The sequence below is a fragment of the Bufo bufo genome, chromosome 1, assembly GCF_905171765.1.
Source record: "Bufo bufo chromosome 1, aBufBuf1.1, whole genome shotgun sequence".
Lineage (NCBI taxonomy): Eukaryota > Metazoa > Chordata > Amphibia > Anura > Bufonidae > Bufo > Bufo bufo.
This window is the reverse complement of record NC_053389.1, coordinates 230216275-230238093: the sequence shown is the minus strand read 5'-3', so window position 1 is coordinate 230238093 and position 21819 is coordinate 230216275. Positions and strand designations below refer to the sequence as shown.

Here is a 21819-nt window from a genome sequence, read left to right as displayed (position 1 = left end):
CACACCACCAAGGGTACCCCGACATCAGGTTGTGCTCCGAGGAAAGAAAGGGTGCACCCTACTAACACTGTCCAGCCCTAAGGAGCATCAGTGTGAGAATTGCCACTGTGAATAACAGCAGCCAGAGCCACTAGCACTCCCATCCTCCATTCCACTCCTCTGGGGTTTGTAGCACATGCATTTACAAGTTTATTCAGACCCAGGTGCTGTTTTGAAAAATGTAGAATATTTTTCTTGGAACAGCCGCTTAAAGAGTCACAATCACGGTAATGACTAAGCTCTGTTCAGAATTGTGTCTCATGCATACTTTGGAGCTGGAGCTCTAGTGACCTGGTGCACACAGTTCTTGCTCAGGGTTCTCAGGGTTCTCTGTGTCCCTCAAAGATGCTTAGATGACATCAGAAATGTGTACAGATGGGAACAGACTGTAGAGTAACTTCCCGGGGGGTTGAGGTTCCTGGACCTGAGTCAGGTTCCATTGCACATCAGATCTTACGTGTGCTGTTTGTTGATTTAACTGAAGAAGATTTCTGCATAAGAAGAGTTTGCCCCGTGTATACTGAAGGTTCATCACACATTATGACGGCAGTAATATGGAAGCAGCGTGAGGTCCCAGTCAGCTCCTGATGTGTGCTGCGCTTGCTCGCTGGTATCGTCGTCGTGTGGAATGTTCTGCTTTCTTGATGATGAATGACTCAATTCAGTCTAAACTGTCCCTTATATCATGGCAGAGTATCAGCTGACTGTGAATATCACATTCTTGTCTACCCACAGGGCAATGGGTCGAAAGAACTGTGAAGAGGCCTGGAATGGTGCAGAGAAGTCAGAGGTTCTATGTGCCTCGACAAAGGGTCCGGAGTCAGAGGCCGAAATGGAGGACAGAGGGCAATGGGGCAACAAGGTCGAGTTTATCTTGTCTGTTGCTGGGGAAATCATCGGACTTGGAAACGTCTGGAGATTTCCCTATCTCTGTTATAAGAACGGAGGCGGTGAGTGCACAGCACGATACATTGGACTCCATGATGGGCTGCTCAAAATTCCTTCATACATTACAGCATTGAGTGCAGCATTAATAATCCCATGGGGTATTTTATATAATGTATGCATTTTACCATTGGTGCTCTGCCTTCCCATAATTCTATGCTCTATAGGAGCTATAGCACTGCTCATGGTTTTGACTCACAACCACCGATGGAATTCCCTGACCGAACACTGTGTGAATGAGGCCTTAAAGGGCATCTGTCAACAGATTTGTACCTATGAAACTGTCTGACCTGTTACTTGGCAGCTGAAGGCATTTGTGTTGGTCCAATTTTCATATGTTTCCACATTGCTGAGAATAATTATGTTTTATTACATCCAAATGAGCCTCTAGAAGCAACAGGGGCGTCGCTCTTACACCTAGAGGCTCTGTTCTGTCTGCAATTGCTGCACCCTCTCCACTTGTATTGACAGGAACAGGCGTGATGATGTTTTTAATGCCTGACTCTGTGAAGTAACTAGAGTGTTATGGGCCCAGCTGCAAACTTTGGATTGCCCCCGTCCTACCTCATCCAGAGTGTCTCTGGCGTCGGCGGGATGTCCACTGGATCCAGAACAAGGTCCCTGAGGTGATAGAGAAAAAATAAAAATCACATAAGGAAGGGACGATGACTGCCCCTGTAAAATCACCAGCAGGGGGCGCTGTGCTGGTCCTGTAAGACTGAGCTATGCCAATGTATAGCAGGGTAATCTAGGACATTTCCCCTAAGTGCTACCAGACAGTACTAATGCCACATTGTGGGCCCTCACAGTAATTAAGCCCACCTTGTGGCCCCTTCACAATAGTTATGTCCTCCTTGTGGCCCCTCACAGCAGTTGTGCCCACCTTTGTTCTTGTCACAGTAGTTAGGCCAGATATGTGCCCCCTCATAGTAGTAATGCCCAGATATGTGCCCCCTCACAGTAGAAATGCCCAGATATGTGCCCCCTCACAGTAGTAATGCCCAGATATGTGCCCCCTCACAGTAGTTATGGCCATATATGTGCCCCCTCATAGTAAATATGTCAGATATGTGCCCCATCACAGTAGTTATGGCCAGATTTGTGCCCCCTCACAGTGGTTATGGCCAGATATGTGCCCCCTCACAGTGGTTATGCCCAGTTATGTGCCCCCTTACAGTAGTTATGCCCAGTTATGTGCCCCCTCACAGTAGTTATGTCAGATTATGTGCCCCCTCACAGTAGTTATGCCAAATTATGTGCCCCCTCACAGTAGTTCTGCCCAGTTATGTGCCCCCTCCGTTCGACATTGCTTTATGCCCCCCTCATAGTAGTTATGCCCAGATATGTGCCCCCTCACAGTAGTTATGCCCAGTTATACCCCCTCATAGTAGTTATGCCCACATATGTGCCCCCTAACAATAGCTATGCCCACATATGTGCCCCCTCACAGTAGTTATGGCATATTAGGTGCCCCCTCAGTAAAAATGCCCACTTTTGTGCCCCCTCACTCTTGCTGTGGCCCGCCTTTTGCCCCCAGTCTGCAGCTTTATGAAAAAAAATATACTTACCTTCTTCCCTGATGATGCGCTTCCACACTCACATCGCGCTGCTGGCTGTGCTGGAGTCCAATTCCCGGGCTTTCAGCGCTCCTCCCACAGCCAGCAGCGAGATGTGCAGGTGGAGCACCGGAGCTCAGAAGAACAGTGAAGCAGGCAGGGATCGGAGAGGGCTCCCTGCTTCACTCTGGAGATGACAGCCCGGCAGTGACAAGAACTGCCGGGTGAGTATGAGCACCCCCCACCCACTTGCCTCTGCGCCGCTCTTGTCTGTGCACCCAGGGCACATAATATACATGTTTGAAGAGCACTCTGATGGGGTGCTCGCATTACATGTGAGCGCAGCGGGCCCCCTCCCCCCGCTGGGTTATGCCCCTGATCAATGTGCAGAGGATGCAGCAGTTGCAGAGAATGCAGAGGCTCTGGGTGTAATGGCAACACTCTCGTTGCTCCTAGAGGCTATATTAAAACTTGATATGAGCATGGGACCAACACCGATGCCTTCTACTGCCAAACGCACATGCAACAGGTCAGCCAGTCCACACGTTTCAGCTCCTGTGCTTTTATTTGCAGTTCCTGGCAGTTATGTATTAGAACTATTATTGGCCAAGAGCTTTATTAATAACAGGTTGTCACAGCTCCTCCCATCACAAAGCATGTTATAATTGTAGCTTTTTCTGCTCTAGTCACTGCAGATTGTGAATGTCCATTGACAGTGAAAACTGTCAAACAGTTTTTAAACCGTCCCTTTACGTGCCCCAGACGTGGAATCCATTGGCATCTCTCTATTATTAATTTCTGTCTTGTGTTTTTTCGGCATCCTGGGGTGATCAGGTTCACTAGATAATGACAGAAAAACTGCAAGAGTCCATTTGCTTTTTTCCTTGCGTTGACACCGGGAGATTTCCCAGCATTTGTCATCCATTGAAATCATTGCTCAGGTCGAAGGTCGGTGGCCCCCAGGCATACAACTTATTTATAGGGCCTATTAATCAGCCATCGTTAGACAGCGTGATACATAATTAATTAACCCCTTGCTCTGTCATGGCTGGCAGCTGAGAGCGAGGATGTATAAGACGTCCATGGGAGTTCTGAGAGAAAGTTGGTTTGACCCTTTGTGTGTCCGTGGGGAGTCCGCGCTCGCTTCACACTTAGTTAGGTAAAAGAATAGAGTTCCGGATCACTTCACAGGCTGTTTTGTTCCAAATTTCCGCTGCTTTCAAGATTGTTCTTTTTTGGGGATAGTGCTTGGGGGGTGGATAGTGAGTACAGATGGGGGTTCTTTAAGCCTTTTCTGGCAGCAGAAGTTGTCTATAATGTAACATATCTGGCAGATTGGAGCGCTCTGGCACTGAAGAGGTTGATGCTGGAGAAATCGGGGTGGAGTTGTCTTGTTCTCACTTGTTCGGTATAAATAAGACATCTTGTTTATGAACACTCCCGCAGCTCCGTTCGACATTGCTTTATGGGAGGGAGCAGGGGTGTTGATAGGGTCTACAAAAATGCACACAAACACCCTAGCACTAAAGACATATATTACTATACAGACACTACCAAACATACAGGACTATACAGTACTACATACCGTAGCTCTCACATCCAGTGCCTCACCGGTGACGTCTCCTCTGATGTACATGTTCTCTTTCCTCATTTTCTTCATAAGGCTCAGCCAATTCTCTGCAATTTACCACTCAGACATCTTAGGTGCCCACCAATAGCAATAATTCTCTCCCAGAGTGCCATCATTAGTAATAAAAAACCCCTAGTAATGATAATGTTCCCCCAGAGTGCCCATTAGTAGTTGTGCCTTCCATATTGTGCCCAATAATAATGCCCACCATAATGTACCCGGTAGTAATATGGCTTCTCTACAGTGCCCCTACTATTAAAGGGGTTGATAAACACAGGTTACTCACAACTACATTGCATAAAGGCCCAAAGCCAATGATGGGCCACATCACAACCCCTAAAAAAAGCCCACCTAACATGGAACAAATACACCTATACAAAAAAAAGTCTAGAAAGGCCTTAAATAAATAATGGTCTTTATTAAAGGGTTTCTACCATCAGAATTTCTGTTATGTAGCTGACTGACATTAGCGATGTGCTAATGTCAGCAGTACATAACAGTGTTCTTTTTACATTTGTCCCCGCCGCCGTTCTCCTAAAAAACACACTTTTACAATATGCTAATGAGCCTCTAGGTGCTATGTGGGCGTAGATTCAGCACCTAGAGGCTCCATCTACTAACCATTTATCCCGCCCAGGTCCTCCGTCTAGCCCGCCCCGCTCCTCTTGACTGACGTACGAGTTCGCAGCATCGCTGACGCGATCGCCTGCGTTGTCCACTTCTGTATTCGGCGCAGGCGCAGTGAGTGAAGGACGCGCTCCTGGTGCCGACTTCCTGACTGCTCCTGCACCGACTAAGTCACAGTGAGGAAGCCGGCACCAGGAGCGCATCATTCACTCACTGCGCCTGCGCCGAATACAGAAGTGGACAGCGCAGGCGCAGGACAAATGTAAAAAGAACACTGTTATGTACTACTGACATTAGCACATCGCTAATGTCAGCCAGATACATAACAGAAATTCTGATGGTAGAAACCCTTTAAATATATATATATAAAACATGATAATACAGAAATACATAGAAAAAGTGCGGTATACATCTGAGGGAAAATCACATTGATTCAACTGTCACATAAAGAAGGGTGGGATGCAGGGAGTAAAAGACATCCCTTAGCCACAAATAGATAAATAGTAGGTATGTAGAAAATAATGCATCACAGTATATGGGATAATCCACAGAAAACACCCCTCATATAAAATGTAACATTGATTCATAACATACCCATTAGTAGAAAGGTCACTTCAGGAGAACCGCACACCCCGACGCGCGTTTCGGGTTGTCTGACTTCAGCAAATGGCATTTATTATGTAGAGAAAGTTAATACAAAGGCACTTACTAATGTATTGTGATTGTCCTTTGTTGGCTGGATTCATTTTTTGCATCACATTATATACTTCTCATTTCTATGGTTACGACCACCTTGCAATCCGGCAGCTTGCACACCATAGCAAAAAGTGCCAGCCTATCTGGTAGCCGGGACCATGGAAGCACACATGGGACAGGCCTTTTTACTATATTGTGCAAGCACTGCCAAATAGTTTTCTATTTGCATAATAGAAAAAAGTACCCAGATATACCCAAATGCTGCGGTAGTGCCATATGGAGCCCACATGTCTGCTATTACGCATGTTACATTGCCTTATAGTGCCCAAGTATTGCTGTACAGTGCTCAAATACTAACACTATAGTGTCCAAATATTTCCATACAGTAAAATATCTACAGTGTATACTCCATTCAAATGATGCAATACAATGCTCAAATAATATTGTCATGCTGTTGAACCAGGGGTGTACACAGATATAGGGCCCCATAGCAAAACTTAGTATGCCCCCCTTTCTCCATGATATTTTTGCTGATTTTTTGTTAAATTGAGGTCTTTTGTAATAAATAAATAAAAAAAAGTGGTGCTTATTCTGAACACTATATTTAGTCCATATAACTGGCATAAATGCATTGATAAATCTTCACATACAGCTCTATGTCTGCATCAAGCCACCACGAGGGGGAGCTCCGAGCATAGGAATGTATACTGTTATTATTGAATGCTATGGCATCTGTAAGAATCAATTTGTACTGAGCTCCCCCTAGTGGGGGCTGCCAGAAAATGCTGTGTGTTCTGGCTGAAAATCTCTATAGAACTAATACTGTACTTCTTACAGCTGAGGGTTTGTTACAATTGTATCCAGTCAAGATAGACTGTTGAATATTGTGAGCGTCAAACTGATACACTGTAACAGCACAGGAGAGGGACAAAAAACTCAGTTGGATTTGTTTTGGTGGCAGACGAATGTGAACAGACGATGAGAGGAACATGTAGACAGCTTGCCATGACTTTATATTGTGACATTTTGTCCTTGTGTTACCAGGAGCCTTCTTCATTCCGTATCTCATCTTCCTCTTCACCTGCGGTATTCCGGTGTTTTTCCTGGAGACAGCGCTGGGCCAGTACACCAGCCAGGGAGGGATCACAGCATGGAGGAAGATCTGCCCCCTTTTTGAAGGTTAGTATTGTGTGCCCCATTCTTCATTCAGTTCCTTCACCCAGTTTCACACGACCTGACAGGGCAAAGAGCCATAGAAACCAAGACGCTGGCAGCATATTCTCAGTCAACAGTTTGCAATGAGCACACCACTGCAGCCAGAAGGATGACCTCGTTTCTGCAGATGACTTATGTCCTGTTAACCCCATTAAATATTTCACCATTAGACTATTTTAGGAATTAGGGTTTTTCTCCAGTATTTATAGATTAGCATTGGGGACTGGGAGTATTTAGTAACCAACAATCCCAGTTTCCCCACCCAGGCTCATTTGCTTGGTATGCTTACAGCATTTAAGGCATTGTTTATTTTTTTTGCACAATTCCTCAAACTGTATTATATGATACCCTTGAGACTTCCTCAAGTATTTTAAGAATTTATAATTCCTGGACATCTCACTTTCCTTTTTTCATTTGATATTATTCTTATGAATGAAAGCAGATGTATTGCTCAATCAAAGATTGCCATCTCGTGGAATGTACTGGTAATACAGCCGCCACTCAGTTTTTATACAGTTTAAATATTTATTTATTTAAATTATTTATTTTGAGGGGGACTGTTGAAATATAATATACCAATTATAAAGACTTTGTGATCGACAACGTTAATACTCATGGTGGATGAATAACCATAACCATGTACAGTAATTACTTCATATGATAAGATTTACACATGAGCCCCAATGTGTTTATGTAGCACACACAGTGAGGCAGATTTACTAATCCTGTCTAAAATGTATGCAGAGTTCATTTACAGGGTAACATATCAAATGTGCTGTGCCAGAAAAGTGGAGTGTTTTGCCAGTTTTGTTGGAGGAGTAAACATTTGCAACAACAAGGTCCTTAGAGCCCTTATAGCCCTTTTCAAGTCCTGCAAACTGGCCAAATACTTTTTCCTCTTTTCTGAAGTTTTTTTTTTTTTACTGTAAATTTCAATGGCTCTCTCGAAAACCAAGGTAGGGTCTGGACAGAACATGGAAGGTGAGCTTCTCTATTGATCTTGGAGTATATAGAAACTTTAGGGCTGAAATTTGGCATAGTTCTTACATACAGTTGCAAGAAAAAGTATGTGAACCCTTTGGAATGATATGGATTTCTGCACAAATTGGTCATAAAATGTGATCTGATCTTCATCTAAGTCACAACAATAGACAATCACAGTCTGCTTAAACTAATAACACACAAAGAATTAAATGTTACCATGTTTTTATTGAACACACCATGCAAACATTCACAGTGTAGGTGGAAAAAGTATGTGAACCCCTAGACTAATGACATCTCCAAGAACTAATTGGAGTGAGGTGTCAGCCAACTGGAGTCTAATCAATGAGATGAGATTGGAGGTGTTGGTTACAGCTGCCCTGCCCTATAAAAAACACACACCAGTTCTGGGTTTGCTTTTCACAAGAAGCATTGCCTGATGTGAATGATGCCTCGCACAAAAGAGCTCTCAGAAGACCTACGATTAAGAATTGTTGACTTGCATAAAGCTGGAAAGGGTTATAAAAGTGTCTCCAAAAGCCTTGCTGTTTATCAGTCCACGGTAAGACAAATTGTCTATAAATGGAGAAAGCTCAGCACTGCTGCTACTCTCCCTAGGAGTGGCCGTTCCTGTAAAGATGACTGCAAGAGCACAGCGCAGACTGCTCAATGAGGTGAAGAAGAATCCTAGAGTGTCAGCTAAAGACTTACAAAGTCTCTGGCATATGCTAACATCCCTGTTAGTGAATCTACGACACGCAAAACACTAAACAAGAATGGATTTCATGGGAGGATACCACAGAGGAAGCCACTGCTGTCCAAAAAAAAAACCCATTGCTGCACGTTTACAGTTTGCACAAGAGCACGTGGATGTTCCACAGCAGTACTGGCAAAATATTCTGTGGACAGATGAAACCAAAGTTGAGTTGTTTGGAAGAAACACACAACACTATGTGTGGAGAAGAGGCACAGCACACCAAAATTAAAACCTCATCCCAACTGTGAAGTATGGTGGTGGGGGCATCATGGTTTGGGGCTGCTTTGCTGCGTCAGGGCCTGGATGGATTGCTATCATTGAAGGAAAAATGAATTCCCAAGTTTATCAAGACATTTTTAAGGAGAACTTAAAGAGGACCTTTCACCGATTATTACACTATGAACTAACTATACAGACATGTAGAGCGGCGCCCGGGGATCTCACTGCACTTACTATTATCCCTTGGCGCCGCTCCGTTCTCCTGCTATGTCCTCCGGTATCTCCATTCCCTAAGTTATGGTAGGCGGAGTCTGCCCTTGTTCTTCTGTAGCGCTGGCCAATCGCATTGCAGAGCTCACAGCCTGGGAGAAAATAACCTCCCAGGCTGTGAGCTCTGCGCTGCGATTGGCCAGCGCTAGAGCAGAACAAGGGCAGACTCCGCCTACCATAACTTAGTAACTGGAATCTCCGCCTACTATAACTTAGTGAGCGAAGATACCGGAGGGCATAGCAGGAGAACGGAGCGGCGCCAAGGGATAATAGTAAGTGCAGTGAGATCCCCGGGCACCACTCTACATGTCTGTATAGTTAGTTCATAGTGTAATAATCGGTGAAAGGTCCTATTTAAGGCCATCTGTCCACCAGCTGAAGCTCAACAGAAGATGGGTGTTGCAACAGGACAACGACCCAAAGCATAGAAGTACTGTAAATCAACAACAGAATGGCTTAAACAGAAGAAAATACGCCTTCAGGAGTGGCCCAGTCAGAGTCCTGACCTCTACCCGATTGAGATGCTGTGGCATGACCTCAAGAAAGCAATTCACACCAGACATCCCAAGAATATTGCTGAACTGAAACAGTTCTGTAAAGAGGAATGGTCAAGAATTACTCCTGACCGTTGTGCACGTCTGATCTGCAACTACAGGAAACGTTTGGTTGAAGTTATTGCTGCCAAAGGAGGTTCAACCAGTTATTAAATCCAAGGGTTCACATACTTTTTCCACCTGCACTGTGAATGTTTACATGGTGTGTTCAATAAAAACATGGTAACATTTAATTCTTCGTATTTTATTAGTTTAAGCAGACTGTTATTGTCTATTGTTGTGACTAGAGATCAGATCACATTTTATGACCAATTTGTGCAGAAATCCATATCATTCCAAAGGGTTCACATACTTTCTCTTGCAACTGTAGTTTCAAATATGGGTGTTACATTGTATTGCACCAGGCCTTTTTGGCTGAAGATACTCCACTAGGAAAAAAAATAACAAAAAAAACTTTAAGATAAACATCTAAGATCTACATCAGCAAGCAGCCTCCTGACTTTCTCCCAATGTCTAATGTTGGGGATCAGCTACTAGTACTACCCTAGGAGTCTAGCAACGGCTTTTTCCCCTCTCCCCATTCACTGTATATGGATGCTGAGCCAAGCCATGCTGACTTTCTCCCAGTGTCTGATGCTGGGGGTCAGCTGCCACCCTAGGAGTCTTGCAGTGGCTTTTTCACCTCTCCCCATTCACTACATATGGATGCTCGGCTGAGCTACGCAGTGTCGGACTGAGGTGCCAGTAAAATACATTCAGAAAGATCTGCTATCTCTGGTAGTCCCATAGCGAGTGAACGGAGCACCAGTGTATATGCTCAACATGCTTATCTATTCATACAGGGGCAATGGACCCCCATTCTCATGATCAGTGGGTGTCCCACCAGTTATCCCTTACCCTGGGACTCACAATAAGTATGTACCACTTTAACCCCAGAAAAAAAACATGTTTGCCTCATATAAACGTTTTTCAGACCCTCTACTGTGTTCACAAACATCCGCAAAGCAATCATCTGGCAAGAGCTTGACATCTGGAAAAGGGATTCCAGCTAACATTCTAGAAAGTAGCCCCAGAATTAAAAGAAAACCCAGGAGCAAACCGAGGGAACAAAAACATGTTAAAGAAGTTTTCCAGAGGAATGCTTTAAAGAAAAAGACAGAGTGGGCTAAAAATAAGCATCCTGGGTTTTGCACACAGTAAATGACTTGGACTGCCTGCTCTAAAGCAATTCACAAAACATGTATGCCATTTTTTTGGTATAAATTTAGACAAAATATTGGCATTTACCTTAGTAAATCTCCCTCATTGTCCTTTGGGTTTCTCGCTCTTTATACCTTCTTATTAGGCTCTGTCAATGTGATCAACCCTATTAAACCATCATGCTGATTAAAACAATACCTTTTTGTTGTCTGGATGAATAGATATCAGCATTTTTATTCATAAGCAGATTAGCACATTGGAGCACCAGGAGGCGGGGCTGAATCCCTGTAGCACTGCTTTTGTAACACCCCATGTGCTCTGCACACTCCCCCCTAATCTTGATTGACAGGGTTAGACATCAGCATGATACCATAATACAAGTCATCCCAGCCAACACACATCACCATAGGTAACCCCCATCTCAGTCCCCATTGTGACCCCTCTATTTTCCAATTCAAGATGGCCAAATCATTCTTGGTGCACATCCTGGCAGCTCTCTAATTATTGATCCCCATTATGGCTTTTCTTTTATTCCCATTCCCCACCACAAATCCCATCAAATTCTTGGTCGCTAGCTTGGTTCACCTTCTTTGTTCTCAGCATGGCTTCCCTTGCTAGTACCCAGCATAGTGCCCCTCTCATTCCTGGTCCCTAGCAAGGCTCTTGCTCTCATTTCTGGTCCACACTATGATTCATCCTCTTATTCCTGGTCCATACCATGACTCATCCTCTTATTCCTGGTTCCCAGCATGGCTTCGTCTCTCATTACTGATCCCCATGGTTCCTGCTCTTATAACTAGTCCCCAGCATGGTCCATACTCCTATTTCTGGTCCCTAGCATGGTTACTTCTCTCATTAATGTCCCCCAGTATGGCTACATTCACATTCCTGGTCCCCAGCTTGGCTCCCTCTCTCATTCCTCAACCACTAATGCCTAACCGGCTACTAACTACTCTTGTCCCAGACTAATAAAACATAACTTTTACTTATTAATCTTTAAAACTCGTGAAAAGATATTTAGTGAGCTAACTAAGGAGTTAAAAACACTGTGAGATGCTTTGAATGATAGGTCAGTAACGTGTATAGGTAGGCGGGAGTGCACTGACACCGCTCTAACATACACCACCATCCCAGCCGTATTAGACAAGATACTTTACCTGGGGTGTAAGCACCAATGTGAGATAAGCATTATGGCAGTGAGTGGTTTACATCAAGCACACAGATTGCAGCATAACTCAATGGAGTACAGCAAATGAAAACCTAAATTCCGCCCCCCAACATGTTGCGCCAGCTACCCTGGCTTCATCAGGGGTATCAGGCAGACTTGAGTAACTAACACTGGTAAGAGAATTTAACGGCTACTCTCTCACTTCCTGTGAGAGAAAGCACCAATCCAAAGGGGGTATGTATCTAACTAGTTAATTGTAACCTATCGTTGTAGGTGTTGTTATTATGACAGGTTGGTAGCATCACTCTCAAGGAGGAGGTCCTGTATGACCAGGTGCGCAGTAGTAATCGCCGCAAGCACTTACCCTCCGTACGTACCCATTACCTTCTAGTGCGCATGCACTGGGACTTAAATAAGAGAGCCAGCTGCGCAGTGGTGATCGCCGCAAACACTTACCCTCCATTCGCGCCCACTGGTTCCCACTGCGCATGCGCTGGGACTTAGACAAAAAAATGGGCTAGGACTGACACTGCGGCTGCTCCTATACTTAGTTCATATTTGCCGCCAGCTCGTATGCGCATGCGCGTGCCGTTAGATGGCCATTGCGCATGTGGGAGAACTTAAAGAGGACCTTTCACTAGAATAAAAAATCTAAACTAAGTATACCGACATGGAGAGCGGCGCCCAGGGATCTCCCTGCACTTACTGTTATCCCTGGGCGCCGCTCCGTTCTCCCGGTATAGGCTCCGGTGTCTTCATATGTTCGGCTCCACCCAGTTGAGCCTGCCGGAGTCTCCTTCTCCCATGCTGTAGCGCTGGCCAATCGCAGCTCTCAACTCATAGCCTGAGAGTTTTTTTTTTCTCTCAGGCTATGAGCTGAGCGCTGCGATTGGCCAGCGCTACAGCCTGGGAGAAAGAGACGCCGGCAGGTTCCAGAACGGAGCGGCGCCCAGGGATAATAGTAAGTGCAGGGGGATCCCTGGGCGCCGCTCTCCATGTCTGTATACTTAGTTTAGATTTTCTATTCTAGTGAAAGGTCCTCTTTAACAGCAAAACAGCCCATTATCTTCCACTGCTCATGCGCTGAAACTTAGCCAGAAAAAGCCCGGCTGATGATGACACTGCGGCTGCGCCGATACTTGGTTAGTATTCATGAGAGTTTGTATGCGCACGCACGTGCCGTTTGATGGCCATTGCGCATGTGGGAGAACTTAACAACATAAATGCCCATTACCTTCTACTGCGTATGCATTGGAACTTTAAAGTGAGACTCCACCAGAGAGTAATACTGCGGCTGTGCCTAAACTTAGTTCAGATGTACCAGAGGGATCACATGCGCCTGCGCGGGCCCATTGATGACAGTTGCACTTATAAGAAACCTCAAAAAAAGAGAAGGCCAACAGGGGATACTACTACACCTGCACCCATACTTTATTCGTATGTGCCAATGGTTAGCCGGCACTTGGGCTACAGTTTCATAGTTAGACACCTCGTAAGGGAAATGGTACGAATAAATTATTTTAGTATACAGATCTCCTATGAAAGACCCTTAGGACTACATAGTTTCTCTCTCTCATCATATTGTGATGGTAGTTATACAGATCTAATTTTTTACCATATTAGTTTTGCATTTATAATGCTATACTTGCAATAGCTTGTGGCTTAAAGCTAGAGAAAAACAGTGTGCAAGGTCTAGCTCAAAAGGCTAAACCAGTAAACTCCCAAATATTTAGAAGGCAAATGAACTGAACCCCTGGAATGGGGACAGAGGGAATAAAACTTAACATTTAATAAGTATTAATTAGAATAAATGGTGCAAAAAAAAGAAAAAAATCACAAATAAGACAAGCCCGTGTGGGCCTAGACAAATGCAGGGTATTGCCAGTATAGACAAGGAAAGGAACGTTCTCACCCAAGATGGACGTGATGAATGGATCTCAACAGGAGGATACCGTGTCAGGATTCCATAGGATGAGTCTTCCAATTCTTTGAGCTGGTGGTAACTGGATACCATGCGAAAAAGGATGTCAATCAGTATGTTGTTATAGGCAAGGCAGAGATCGGGAACTGTTTCCCTAGTTAGGCCCTGAAGCCGGGAAGGGGCTAATGAGGCCCTGCCTACCTATACGGAGTACTTGCCCCGCAAGGGGCAACCCCGTCCGGATACCTGTCCCTGGTATGGCCGGTATCCCTGGTAAACCCTAAGAGGATCCCGACGTGTCACGTTTCATTTGCATAAAACTCATCAGGGGAATTGTAAACTTGAGAGTAACAGGCAAAACCACGCCTGTATTTTAAAAGAAAAAATTAAGCAACAGTTAAGAGCCAAGCAGGCTGAAAACTAAAAGTTAGAGCCTGGCCGGCTAAAAACTATGAGCCAGGCCGTTCAGGCCAGTGTGGCTCAAAAACGGGCACTAAGAGTGGCTAGTGGGACCAAACGGGCTCAGAGTGCGGCGGTCGGGCCAGTGGGACCTGACAACCAATTAATGCCACAGAAGGACCAGAAGTGCTAGCGTGCCAGTGGGCCGCATTAGCACAGTAATGTACTGCAAGGAGGCGCAGCACGGTCCCTGTGGGGCCCAAAACGCGGGGTGCATACTACGACAGCCCCATAGTATGCACCCCACCAGCTCAAAGAATTGGAAGACTCATCCCATGGAATCCTGACACGGTATCCTCCTGTTGAGATCCATTCATCACGTCCATCTTGGGTGAGAACGTTCCTTTCCTTGTCTATACTGGCAATACCCTGCATTTGTCTAGGCCCACACGGGCTTGTCTTATTTGTGATTTGTGATTTTTTCCTTTTTTTGCGCCATTTATTCTAATTAATACTTATTAAATGTTAAGTTTTATTCCCTCTGTCCCCATTCCAGGGGTTCAGTTCATTTGGCTTAAAGCTAGCATTAATATATCACATGCTTACTGTCTTTATAGCTTATGACTGTAATCAGCATTAATATGAAAGGGTGTTAACCCCATCTGGGAATACCTCTATCGGGCTCTGTTTAATGCCCACCACAACATTACTGATAATAGATCAATAAACCAGCGTTTGTATATGCTCACAATATATTCTATTTATTTCTTCAAGGTATATTTTGCTGTCTTCATCTTAGAGAAATGATGAATAGGTAAAGCCTTCATTAAGGCCATTGGGACTAAGGCTATTGAGGCGGTAAATCCACCTTGTCTCTTCTTGTAGGAGAATTCTATCTAGATCCCCTCTCCGTGCCCCTAAGGTTTTACGTTTTCTGGTTGTGCGTCCTACGGTACATAGGACTTATTGCAGGCAACACAATCATTTTTGATTGTTCTGACACACAATGTAAGTCATTGGGGACGGATCCGTTTTCTCTGACACAATCTGGCACAATAGAAAACGGATCCATCCTGGCACACAATGTAAGTCAATGGGGACGGATCCGTTTTCTCTGACACAATCTGGCACAATAGAAAACGGATCCATCCTCCATTGACTTTCAATGGTGTTCAAGACGGATCTGTTAAAGATAATACAAACTGATCCATTCTGAACGGATGCAGACGGTTATATTATCTGAACGGATCTGTCCATGACGGATCCGGACAAAACGGAAGTGTGAAAGTAGCCTAATTGGTCTTTATTAAAAATGTGAAATCCTTTTTTCTGTACAGAACTGAGATGGTCTAGTAGCAGCCTGCGGATTTTCTGTCTTTTCCGTCAGACCAGAAGCAGACGGACTCCTTATTTCTGCTCCCTGACCTCCTAAACACTCATCATAGTTCAGTTCTTATCTTCTGATAACAATGTGGGTTAAATAAGTGTTTTTTCTCCTTTCAGTAATTTACAGATAAAGTTTATTAGATGACGGGCACAAAGTGAAAGTACCAGTCACACAGCTAGAAAAACTGTTTACCCTTTGTGACAGAACCGCTCAATATTTTTAATAAAGACCAATTGAAATAAATATTTTTAGCCAAAAATGAGTAACATGCAATCATAAATGAAAAAAAATTGTCTCCAGAGGTGTACATAGCCCTTAATGCCAATGCCCTTAATCTTAAATGAATGGGTTTTTATAAGGGTAGTGAAAGACTTTTTCAAGTGTGGGGCCGCAAAGTGTAATGTATGCACCTATGCCCAAAAGATAAGCACTTTTAACTATACCAGAAATGCTAAAGGGTACAAAATTAATTATTTCATCAACTGTAATTCAGATTATGTAGTGTACAAAATTGATTGTGTTGCCTACAATAAGTTCTAGGTAGGATGCACAACCAGAAAACATAAAACCTGTGTAGCGGAACACATTTCTGATGTTGAAAAAGAACATATTGGAGCATCAGGTGTCGTAAGACATTTCATTGAAACATATGGTGGTTCACTAAAAACCCTTTGCGCATCGCATGCGTGGATGTGAGGGGGGCAATCTTAGATACCTTCGTAGCTTGATATTGTTTTAAATAGCAAGCGCGTTATGTCACAAACTATACTGCGAAGAAGAGCTTGGAAGGAGCTTGAAACGCGTAGGTAGTGAAATACTGTAACTACCGTACGTATAACTTTTAAAGAAGCTGAAATAAAACATGAAGTGATGTTCTCGAGCACTGGAATTTTGTTTCTTGAAGGTAAGAGCAGGCAGCAAACGCAAAGGTATGGTCAGAAACAAGCCAGATTTTGCCAAACATAACAGGAATGAAAAACACCTTAGCAAAGATTGGATCTTATTGCTCAGGACCAGAGTAATGGGACAGTCCCTTATAAAACCCACAGCAGCAGGTGATGGTAAATGGCACTGAGAACTGGTGCCCACTGAGAGTTCAGGAGCTGCACACATGACTTAGCAGGCTCATTAACTTTTCACTTAAGAGATTAGGTCGACATTGGGAAGGACACAGGTGTCAATCATTATCTGGGAGGTAGACTTATAGAGCAGATACCACTTTAGGTGGTTAAATGATAATGACAAGTTCCCTTGGCAGTGTGCTGTTTTATGATCCTTATGTTTAGGTGTTTATTATCATATACCGTTTATTTCCATTAATTGACTTTGACTAAGGCTGAATGCATTATACATCCATTTTAGGTTACAGCCACACGATCAGGTATCTGGATGCAGTGTGGGACTGTGGTGCCTAAGGTCCGCTGGGGGCTTACTGTAAAGCTACATGCAATTATTTCTTGCTCACACAGTGGCAGATAGCAGCAATGATTTATTATGGGGGTCCCTGCAGTGACCTCAAAAAGGCAGGTCCCTGGGGAAGAAGAATGCTGGCTAGTCTGCCTATGTACCTAGAAGTCATCTCAGCCTCCTCATGCGTCTATAATAACAAACTGGGTACCCAGTCTTTATATGAACTTAGGTTGGTTGAAATGCTGTATGCTGTCTATCTACATTATATGTCGTGCGGTCTACTGTGCCATGTGCCACTTGTGCAGGAGGTGCAAGGGGCCTACTGGAGGATTCACGTGTTACCTTGTTGGCCAGTCCGAGCCTGCCTGGATGCAGTTTTGAAAGCCAAAACCAGAAGTGAATTAAAAAAAGAGGAGAAGTTGATTCTGTCCTCGCTACTTTCCCTCCTTTCATGAACCACCCCTGATTTTGACTTCTAAAACTGCATCAAGAAACCCGATCTTGTAGCCATACCTATACTCACATGTCATGGCGCAAGCGTGACCGTCAGTTAAACCTGCAGTAGATCCGTGAAATATGCGAGTACGGACAAAGTTGTAAAATGATGTGCTACTTCTAGATGTCAGTTTATGCTCCATTTTTACCATGTGGCTTGCCAAACACAGAAAATATTGAGTACGCTGATCTGTATCTAAGTCACATCTTGTTGGTTTGTTATCTATGCTTACTGGTACTATATGGAATGTAGTCTGCAATAAAGGTTCAAGTGGGTGTTACCAGTTGGGGATGTGTCCCTGCACAGTCTAACATTGGCTGCACTGATTGGACAGGGACACCTCCATCTGGTAACACCCAGGTGGACTTGCAGACTGTAGGTAATTCATTCATAAACTTCTAGTAGGACTAGTAGAGGCATGGCACAACTAAAAGTCATAAGAATATATGCTCCAGTAACGGTTTAGTTACTAAAACAGACCGGTCAGGAGAGGTGACAGGTCCTCTTTAAGAGGATCTTTCTTCATTTCTGTGAATTACATTACTGTCTACCCCAGATACTAATACTAAATACTCTCTTTAGGTATTGGCTATGCCTCGCAGGTGATTGAAAGCTACCTAAACATCTACTACATAGTCATCCTAGCCTGGGCGCTGTTTTATCTCTTCAACTCATTTACAGCTGAGCTACCATGGGCTAGCTGCAATCACTCTTGGAACACAGGTAAGAAAGCCAGACCTATAACTTTTAGTGCCTAATTAGGAATACAGAAAACTTCCATTCCAAGGTCTTATTCAGACACTTGGTGTAAAATCCGTCCATTCTTCATCTGTGTGCTGTCCGTTTTTTTCTTTTTTTTTTTCGTGTGGACCAATGGACTTGAAGGGGCAAGTCTATCATGAACATTGGACCACAATAGTGGATGCTTTGGCCCATATGAAAAACCGGACTTGCGACTTGGCCCGTTGACTATAATGTGTCAGTGTTTAGTCTGTGAGCTGCCCTACATTTAATGTGAAAAAGAACTCCAGAAATTGATCGTAGCATAATGAATCATACGTGTTTTTATTGAATCTGCGGCTGGTGTTACGTTTCAGACAATTTAGGCTTTTATCAAACTGGTGTCACTGTGGGAAAAGGGTAGATAGAAATTGTGCAGTAAGCGCTCAAAAGAAGGAAGCGTGCGTCCACTCTGCAGAGGGAATGAGCCGCAGCGGCACCAAGTTTGATAAAGGCTTAAATTGGCTGAAATGTAACACCAGCCACAGATCCAATAAAAACACGTATGATTCATTAAGCTTCTAGGAGTGGGAACCCGACTCCTAGAAATTTATACAGTATACTATTAGCAGTGTGCAACTAAGCAACTCTTCAATTCTGCCTTACATTTAGAAATAAATATTTTGTGAATAGGCCCTTATAGAATCAAGATGTGGCAGGGGAAGGGGGCATGCAGTACATTGATACATATGTGTTTTCTCTCCACAGAAAATTGTGTTGATAACCTTGGAAATAACGAGAGTTATACAGCATCCCCAAATGGTACATCCCCTGTTGTGGAATTCTGGGAGTAAGTCAGCATAGTCCACGTGATATTACATAGTACTGCATGATACCTGTAAGTCTGTATATCCAAAGATATATGTTGCCATGTTCTCTACCTTTACAACTAGAAATAGAGCACTAGGCCTTTCTAATGGGATTGAGAACTTGGGAAACATCCGATGGGAGCTTGCTCTGTGTCTTCTTCTGGCTTGGATAATCTGTTACTTCTGCATCTGGAAAGGGGTCAAGTCTACTGGAAAGGTGAATTTGGACTCTTTATTCCAAAATATCACTGTGTTTAATTTTTTGGGGTTGGACTCAGACGGACCTGGGCTACCAGGCTAGGACTAGTCGTATCAGGATATCTGAAGGGGTGTTGTAGCTTAGAGTAGTAATCCCCTATTGATAAACCCTTTCTGTAAATTCGGTTCCCTGGCGATTTGTAAGAGTGTCCTTCTTTTCTGTGGGGGAACCAGATAATGCATATTTATGGAAGCTAGTCAAATATTCATTTCTTTACCTTCTTATGCCCAAATATACAACCCATTCAATGAACTTCACTCAGTTACTTTGACCACATGAGCTGTCCAAGCTGAATTGTCAGCCCATCCTCTATCACATTGATTGGACTATTGTGAAGATAAACTTGCCCCTTTCTCCAGTATAGCCAGTTGCCACAGAGAATTCATGTTAACCCTTTCAAGTGAAATAAAGTAAGAAGTTTATAACTTTGCATAGGGGAAATAGGCAAATGTCCACAAATATCCAGACTTCACAGTACCCCTGCTTCAGGGCACTACACATGCATACAATCTCACATATATACATATACCCACATACACAAACTTACATATATACACTGTAGGAAGGCGCAAGGGTCCATCGTTGACGGAACGTATGTGTCACCGAGGTTACTGGCTTTAGTGGACTAAGAGCCAGTTTTCATGTGTCAGCAGCAGTTGCTGTTTGACACCTAGCTATTTAGTATAGCTGTATAGCTGATCCGGGACGGCTCTTACTGGGAGTAGTCAAAGTGCTGGGTGGGTGACTACTCCCCACGTTCCAGGCCGGGTCTTGACTGGCCTATAAAAAAACCAGCCGGCAGTGTCAGCTGTGTGTGATTACCTCTCTCTCTGACAGAGGAGCTGTGGCAATCGCTGGATTGGGATCTGAGCCGTGTGCTAGGCTGGAAGCCTGAGTTTGGGAGGTCTGCTCTGTCCTGAGCAATGCCGATCGGGTGTGAACTAACACCTAGGATAACAGGTGACTGTGTTGCTGTATGAACTGTCTAGGTGTGAACGGACACCAAAACTGCAAATGGACTGTCGTACTGTTTGTTGCCACAAGTGTGAATAAAACACTGAAGTTTTTTTTTAGTTACAAACTGGTCTTTGCCTCTATACAGCGTCCGCTTGTCCTGTCTACCAGAGCAAATCCCCACAACACATATACACACATTCATATTTACACATATACAGACACACACATATGCACATATATACTCACACAAATACAGTACTGTGCAAACTTTTTAGGCAAGTGTGAAAAAAATGCTGCAAAGTCAGAAAGTCATTTAAAATTAGAAGTGTTAATAGTTAAAATTTTCAATTACAATGCAAAGTGAATGAACAAAAGAAAAATATAAATTCAATCAATATTTTATGGGACCGCCCTTTGCCTTCAAAACAGCATACATTCTTCTAGGTATACTTGTACACAATTTTTAAAGGGACTCAGCAAAAGGTTGTTCCAGACATCCTGAAGAATTAACCACAGATTTTCTGTATGTAGGCTTGGTTAAATCCTTCTGTCTCTTTATGTAATCTCAAACATACTGAATGATATTGAGACCAGAGCTCTGTGGGGGCCATATTATCACGTCCAGGTCTCCTCGTTTTTCTTTAGCCTGAAGATAGTTCATATTAGGCTTCACGAGCATGACTGTATTTTGTCTGATCCACATTTTTGGTGGATTGCATACAGACCTATTTATTTCAATGGGTCCACCCAAAAAAACAGCACACATACTGTATGTCATCTGTGTGCTGTTCACATTTGTGTGTCCATTCCACAAAATATAGAACATGTCCTATTCTTGACCATATCGCGGACAAGAATAGTCATTTCGTGCTCGCTTCGACAGCACATATAATAAAATTGGAACGATACAGAGAAGATTAGCATGGCCCCTGTGCAAGGATGACACGCAAATTCGTGAAGCGTTCCATATATATATATATATATAAAAAAAAAAAAAAAGAATAGTAATTTCTAGTAAAGGGAGAAAATGAGAATTGCACACAGAAGGTGTCTGTATTTTGCGGAACCATGGTTTGCGGACTGCAATATGGGCACAGTCATGTGCATGAGGCCTTAATAAGATTGACTGTATGTTTGGGGATGTAGTCTGGCTGCAGTATAAATTTGGAGCCAATAAGACACTTCCCTGATGGTATTCCATGATGGGTAAGTATCTGCCTTCATTTCTCAGCATTAGGACACTATTAAAGGGGTTGTGCCACTAAAATAAATAGCCCCCAGATACCGCACTTTCCCCAAATACCACCATTTGTCAAAACTGTCTTATTATGAAGTTATTAGCCTACCAATGCAGGCGGGGGTCTGATGTGGAGTGGACTTCACCAGGTCTCCCACTGTCATAAGCTGCTGATGAAATCCTGCTGCAGCAATGACCTAAAGGGTTAGTGGTGAGTATCATCACTTTCAATCAGTGCCTGGTAGATGGGAAAAATAAATACATTTCAGCTCTCTGCCGCCGCCACCCACATGCTGATGTCCAAGGC

At 43.7% G+C, this 21819-nt stretch overlaps 1 protein-coding gene and 1 non-coding gene across 2 annotated transcripts in view; both read left to right on the top strand.

Annotated features, from left to right (window-relative positions):
* The window catches only part of SLC6A12 (solute carrier family 6 member 12), a 64923-nt gene that overhangs the window by 27360 nt on the left and 15744 nt on the right, over window positions 1-21819 (top strand). The window contains exons 2-6 of the mRNA XM_040436366.1: window positions 775-989; window positions 6538-6672; window positions 18053-18193; window positions 18959-19040; window positions 19144-19276. Coding sequence (XP_040292300.1) covers window positions 779-989; window positions 6538-6672; window positions 18053-18193; window positions 18959-19040; window positions 19144-19276 — 702 coding nt within the window. The 5' untranslated portion in view covers window positions 775-778. The remainder of the gene's footprint in view (window positions 1-774; window positions 990-6537; window positions 6673-18052; window positions 18194-18958; window positions 19041-19143; window positions 19277-21819) is intronic.
* On the top strand, window positions 21143-21249 carry LOC120987423. Its single transcript, XR_005776029.1, has one exon. It is a non-coding gene; the product is annotated as a U6 spliceosomal RNA (small nuclear RNA).